The sequence below is a fragment of the Impatiens glandulifera genome, chromosome 1, assembly GCF_907164915.1.
Source record: "Impatiens glandulifera chromosome 1, dImpGla2.1, whole genome shotgun sequence".
Lineage (NCBI taxonomy): Eukaryota > Viridiplantae > Streptophyta > Magnoliopsida > Ericales > Balsaminaceae > Impatiens > Impatiens glandulifera.
This window is the reverse complement of record NC_061862.1, coordinates 94,290,589-94,296,970: the sequence shown is the minus strand read 5'-3', so window position 1 is coordinate 94,296,970 and position 6,382 is coordinate 94,290,589. Positions and strand designations below refer to the sequence as shown.

Here is a 6,382-nt window from a genome sequence, read left to right as displayed (position 1 = left end):
TAAATGCATTTTGTTTTAATAGAAATTTTTTCAAAAAATTATGTGTCTTTTTGTATAAATTTTTTTTTATGAAAGTTAAAGTCATCTAATTAATTAAGAAACTGGACGAATTGATGACATGAATAATTATTTATAATAATTAGTTAGTTATATATTTGATTAAAAATAAATTGTCAATAGTCTAATTAATTGTAATAATTAATATTTTAATTAATTATAATAATTAATTATTGATGTATTTTATTGATGTATTTGTTTAATGATATATAAAATAATTATAATATAATATATATTTAATAAGAGTAACGATAGGGGATAAGGGCCACGAAAGTCCAAAATATTCCATTTTAAACACCAAATATTCTCTCCCTCTTACTAATTAATTTATCTCTCCACATCTACTAATTAATTAATTTATCTCTTCTTCTCTTCGGATTTATTTCTCTTTATTAATTAATTTCTCTATTTTTTTTAAATTAATTAATTTATCTTCTCTAACTAAATAATTTATTTATTTCTTTTATTATTTAATTTTTTTTTCTTTTCTTTAAATTTTGTTAAAAAAATACATTTACGGCTCGTAGTTCAAACATGGGCAGATCTATGTAGGGGCTAGTTATCCGAATAATCCAGATCGAACAAGACCTACACTTAAAGGAATACAATATGAGATTATAGACATTTCAATTTCAAACCTTATAGATAGAAATTTGTATGTCGCTCGATTTCTTGTCATGTGTGGAAATCGGTAATTCTAGGGGAGAGCCGAGGGCAAAAGTTTGGCTTGTTTGCACGAAGCCAGGGCATCTTAGGTTATAACATCCTGTTTTGCCATAGGAATCTCTCTGCATTGTCCCCATTAACTAGGTTACTTATAAACAAATTTACACATTGAATAATGTTGCAATAATAATCTTAAAAAACACCCATTATGCTGGAGGAGAACTCACTGTCCAATATATGAAAAACCTTGTTTGATTGTCTCCTAAAATTTTGGATAGACCTAAGAAATTAAATCAATAATAAACTAATTAAACTACTTATATATCTAAATAGTTTTGACATCAAATGTATAATTGAGTTTTGTACTTACTGTCCAACCGGCTTCAATGGAGTTTAATTTCAATGTGTTAAGCCCAGATGCAAGCCAAAGTTGCGATAAGCTAAAATCATTTTTCTCAGTTCGAGGATTCGAAACACTGAATTTTGCAGAAGTTCCATGGTATTCTCCTTTCTTATTCCATACCGCTGCATGCTAACATTTTTAATTTGTAACATTAAATTATTTTAGGAAAAAGTTAATTGAAAAGGTAATATATCACCTCATGCTTCTTAAAGTCAGCATATTTGATGGCTGGAAATGGCTGAAACGACTTAAATTGATTCTTAAGGGTTCTTAGAATAGGGACTGTTTGAAATGGGCATTTGCCATTTCTATGCCAGCCCTGGACAAGTTTATTCTCGGGAGAGAGTTATCTATTTTCATCTATACAGATTAATTAATTAGCTTTTATAAACCAAGAATTTAGGAAATATTTCCAAATGGACTTGTGTGGTATAATGTACCTGCTTGTCCAAGTATAGATTGAGTTGCAAACTCTTAATCAATGGATTATCGAAAGCGATTTGTTTGTAGATATCAATGCAATCGATAACATCTCCGTTGTCACTCTGCATATAGATTATAAAAGATTTTATTTTATAACCTTAATGTTGAAATTGAAAAGAAAATAATGAGGATGATGACCTTGATGGTTTTAAGTGTTCCTTTGGGTTTTGAAAAGTTCATGAATGTCGTAGTGGCATATGTAAATCCATAGGGTAACAAATGGGCTACGACTATTGTCCCAAATGCAAAGATCATTGCAACAATATTCATCATTTTCTCATAAATGAGAAATGCATTCAAGGATGATTCATTCTTTAAGAGTCATTGGTGGTGGGTTATATAAGACTTCTAAACCTTCCTTATGTTTAAATTATTAATTGTATGAACAAGAAAAAGAAAATACAGATCTGATCTGATCCAAGAGTGTTTAGGCATTAATTATACATTTTCTTTTTAAAAATAAATAAATTACATCATAATAAAATAATTTAATCCTTTGAAAGGACATTTATTTTTATTTTTTTTTCAAATTAGGATTTACATAATTATATATATTATATATATTTTTTTTTTTTCCAAATTAGGATTTACATAATTTTATATAATTATAAAGAGATAAAAAATTCTTTTGTTTTTCAAAAATACAATTTACAGTAACTCTATATAAATTATAAAGAGATAAAAATTTCTTTTGTTTTTCAAAAATACAATTTACAGTAACTTTATATAAATTAAAAAGATAAAAAAAATGTAATAGTCTTCTACAATAATGAAATAAAAATGAAATCTCAGACAAACACATCAAAACACGAAGAAACAGTTTTTTCATAATAAGAATATAATGAAAAAACTTTTAGAGTCTCGTAGCTTTGATAGTTATATTTCTATTAATATCTCATTCTTTGATATTTTAAGTGTGCCTTTACACAATTTACATGAGTGATAGTTCATGTAATTTTTTTTGTAATATTTATAATGTTGAAGCAATACTATTTCATTATACCATATGAGACAATCATATACGATAAACTTGAGTATAAGAAAGACGATGAAATTGTTTTAAGTAAAATGTTGTAAACACTAAGTTTTTTACTCCAATTATATAGTTTATATATTTTGATAAATACAGAACTTATTAATTATTATATAAAATTTATACACGGGCTTATTGCAGAATTATTAATTAAATAATTATTTTAAAGACATCGTCAAGGCGACTGCACTAAAAAATAATTAACTTCAGACTTAAATAAATAATAAGATATATAACAAGTTAAATTTGAATAATAGAACTTAGTAGGATGTATTTATATTTATTAGATAAATAATATGTTAGATTTAAATTAGTGTCAATTTGATTTCAAAAATAATTTTTTAATAATAAAAATCAAATATATGAAATAAGTGATTGTTATATACAAATGATTTTGAAATGAATTTATTTGTTTTATAGGGAAGAAAAAATGAAAAAAAAAAATAATGAAAGAGAGGAGGAATTAGTCAATGGGAGATAATAGTAAGTCAATACATGCCATTCTATTGTTTTTCTATGAAACAATATATTAGAATCTCAATAAATGAATATAATATTTATTTATCGATAAATAATAATAATTTATTTAGATGATATTTTTACATATTTTTTTATTTAATTATATTTTATATATATATATTATATATATATATATATATATATATATATATATATATATATATATTATATTAAGTTAATGTACCTAGAATTCATGATAGTTATAACTTTTATGCAAACTTTAATTACATTCATATTTGTAGAATTCTAGATGCATGATATGATAGTTAGAGTTGAGACCAGGGACGGACCCAGAATTCGGTGGTGGGGTGTAGGGATGACAATTTGAAACCGCCTCGTAAAAATCGAATCGAATTGTCCCATTTGGGACGGTTTCCCCCGAAACCGAACGGGATGGGGTTGGGATGATATTTGTGTCTCCCGCCCTGATCTCACCCGTTTTTGCTCCGAACACTATAAATATAATTAAATTATTAAATCACTATTATATTATTTCTTCACTATATTTTATAAGAATTTTAAGTTTATTCTTTATAAAAATATAAACTTTCAATATATTTTAATATATATTATTAAAAAATCCATTTATATAATTTTATTTTACAATTTTATTAATTTTTTAAAAATATTTTATTAACGGTGCCCCGCGGGGATTTCCCGAAACCGAATAAAACCGAACGGAGCGAGGATGGTATTAAAAAAATTCCCGAAACAAAAACGGTGCAGGGATGGTAAATTGCATTCCCCGCCCCGAACCGCCCCATTGCCATCCTTAGTGGGGTGGGCTTAAAAATTTTTTTAGGGTGGCATAAATAAAAAACGATTTTTATTTTTTGGATAAACGGGTAAATAAAAGTAGAGTTTTATAATTTTTTTTAATAATTAATAAATAAAATAGTGAATTCTATTGAAATTTTTTAAAAAATTAGGGGTAATGTCACATCTAAACCGTAATTTTCTTTCTTTTTCAGGGTGGTCTTCAGCCCACCCGAGCCCCTACATAGATCGTCCCTAGTTGAGACTATTATAATGTGCACATGATAGTTAGTGCACAATATCATGTATGTAGTGAGACTATTGTACTATCTCGAAAAAATATGACTTATTAATGTGTTTAAAAATTAGTCTGGGATGAATGTATTCATGATATTAGTATAAATAAAAATATATTATTTGAAATATAGTGATTATTCATTTATATTTACATAGGCCTATAAAGCCTTTATTTGTATTTATTCGTTAATGCCTTAAACAATGTTATTTGTTAAGGCCCATAGGACTAAGTTGAGACCGAAAATTTTATTCATTAGACGAGATTATTCATTTATCGAACAGTTTTCATTTATTCGAAGTCTACTGTAGCTATTTTTTGGACAAATTTAAAACGATAATAAATTTTGATTGGGAGCTCCAAATTTACCCCCGAAAAAATAAGTACTCGAAAAACACGTAAAATTCAAATATTCATGCCTATAAATACAATTTTAGGAGCCTCTAAAAAGAAACACTTTTGACACATCTTTCCACATCTTTAAACACATTCACACACCTTTTCAAACCCCCTAGTACTCTTTTGAATTTTCTAAGCAAAATCACCAAGGTTGTCTTATTGGTATTCAAACATAAAACATAAGTGTCTTACTTTGAAATTTGGTATATTTATTCACAATGATATCCATAAGCATGGTAATGAATCTTTATTTTTTATTCATCTTTTGTAAGTCCAAGTTATAAAGTCCATCTTATTAATATTTTAGGATTATTGCATTATTCTAGATTCAATTTATTGAAATTGATTGATATCTATTTGTGTGGGTGATTATTTAAATTTCCGTTCTTTATAGATTGGTTCAAGTTCAATCATCTTAAATAATGGCAAATTCAAATAAGAGTTATTTTGATTGACTATTGTTTTTGGTCCTTGTTTTGAAGACAATGACTCAAAATTAATCAATATGTTGTATGTGGTAAAAATGAGGTAGTTTCAATCCCCTAAACAAAGGTATTTATTTACTTTATTTTTTTTTATAATTTTATGTGAAGACTGATTGATTTCGACAAAATATTTGATTTTTTTTTGATGTTATGGAGCATGTTTTGATGTTAGATTCATGTTAAGGAATGTTTCTATGCAATTAAATTTCGATTTAGGACAAACTTATGTTTTTGTGTTCTTAGCGTTTTTGGCTAGGACCTTTCGATCGAGGTCGACCGTGGAGGTAGGCCTCGACCGAGAGTTTCTCCACCAACGAGAGCCTGTAACGAAGTATTCTCGCGACGAGGCCCACGACACTGATCCATTTTACTTTAAAGTCTGATTCGTTTGTTTATTTTGTAAGGGAATATTTATTTTGTGTACTTGCTTCTTTCTTTTCTTATGTTTAATTTTGTTTTTTACGAAGTAAAGACCTATAAATCATATTTCCACAACTTTGCAGAAATATAGCTTTAAAACCGTGTGTCTAAAAATTACAGAAATGAATATATTTAGTCTCACAAAAATATTTCCTACCTTATAACGATTTTCATAATTTTGTGGATATTTTTTTTGACTTTTTTCTATAACTCTAAAAACGTTTTGAGATATTGTGCTGGTATATTATTGTCAAGTAATTTAAATTTTGCTCCTAACATTGTATTGTTGTCATAATGTCAAAAAAAAAATCACATAAATGTGGATAATACTAAAGATAACAAAGAAAAATTGAATAAAATGTAAAGCATAACAGTATACTAAAATGTCAAATTGACAACTCATTTACTTTTGCATTATCGGGGTGGCTATTATATGAAGTTTTTTTTGGAATATCATTGAGATTTATTTGTGATGCCCGAGTCTTTGGGTAGTTTGTTGGAAAATTTGGATTGATAGCGCTAATATGACAAGCTACATAATTTGGTTACCATTCTAATTATTTTAGTGGACTATCTGGTTTGGAGAGAAATCATCAAAATTTCATTGACCGTAGTCGTACGATCAGGACCGGCTATTAGGGTGGGCAGATGGGCCACCGCCCAGGGCCCCAAAATTAAGAAGACCCAATTTTTTTATGCAGTACTATAAAAAATAAATAATTAGGTTTTATGTTGCTTTCTACTCCTACTCGACTCTCTCTCTCATCATTTTTTTATACAGTACTATAAAAAAAAATAAAAAATTAGGTTTTATGTTCTTATCTACTTCGGCTCTCTCTCTCAAATTAGTGCACCAAATCTTAGAT

General features: G+C 27.3%; 1 protein-coding gene across 1 annotated transcript; it reads right to left on the bottom strand.

Moving 5' to 3' along the window:
* Positions 1-612: 612 nt before the first annotated feature.
* LOC124936661 lies at positions 613-1,882 on the bottom strand. Its single transcript, XM_047477181.1, has 6 exons — positions 1,748-1,882; positions 1,567-1,671; positions 1,323-1,445; positions 1,094-1,255; positions 696-845; positions 613-645 (listed from the first exon to the last, which is right to left on the bottom strand). Exons 1-6 carry the CDS (start codon positions 1,880-1,882, stop codon positions 613-615), a joined length of 708 nt encoding a protein of 235 aa, XP_047333137.1.
* Positions 1,883-6,382: the final 4,500 nt, after the last annotated feature.

Excerpts from the sequence above, each read along its gene's own strand:
- LOC124936661 (XM_047477181.1), bottom strand. The coding sequence starts at position 1,882 with ATGATGAATATTGTTGCAATGATCTTTGCATTTGGGACAATAGTCGTA. Across the intron at positions 1,256-1,322 it reads CTGACTTTAAGAAGCATGAG|CATGCAGCGGTATGGAATAA; the intron begins GTGATATATTAC and ends TAAAAATGTTAG. Across the intron at positions 846-1,093 it reads CCATTGAAGCCGGTTGGACA|AGAGATTCCTATGGCAAAAC; the intron begins GTAAGTACAAAA and ends GGGACAATGCAG.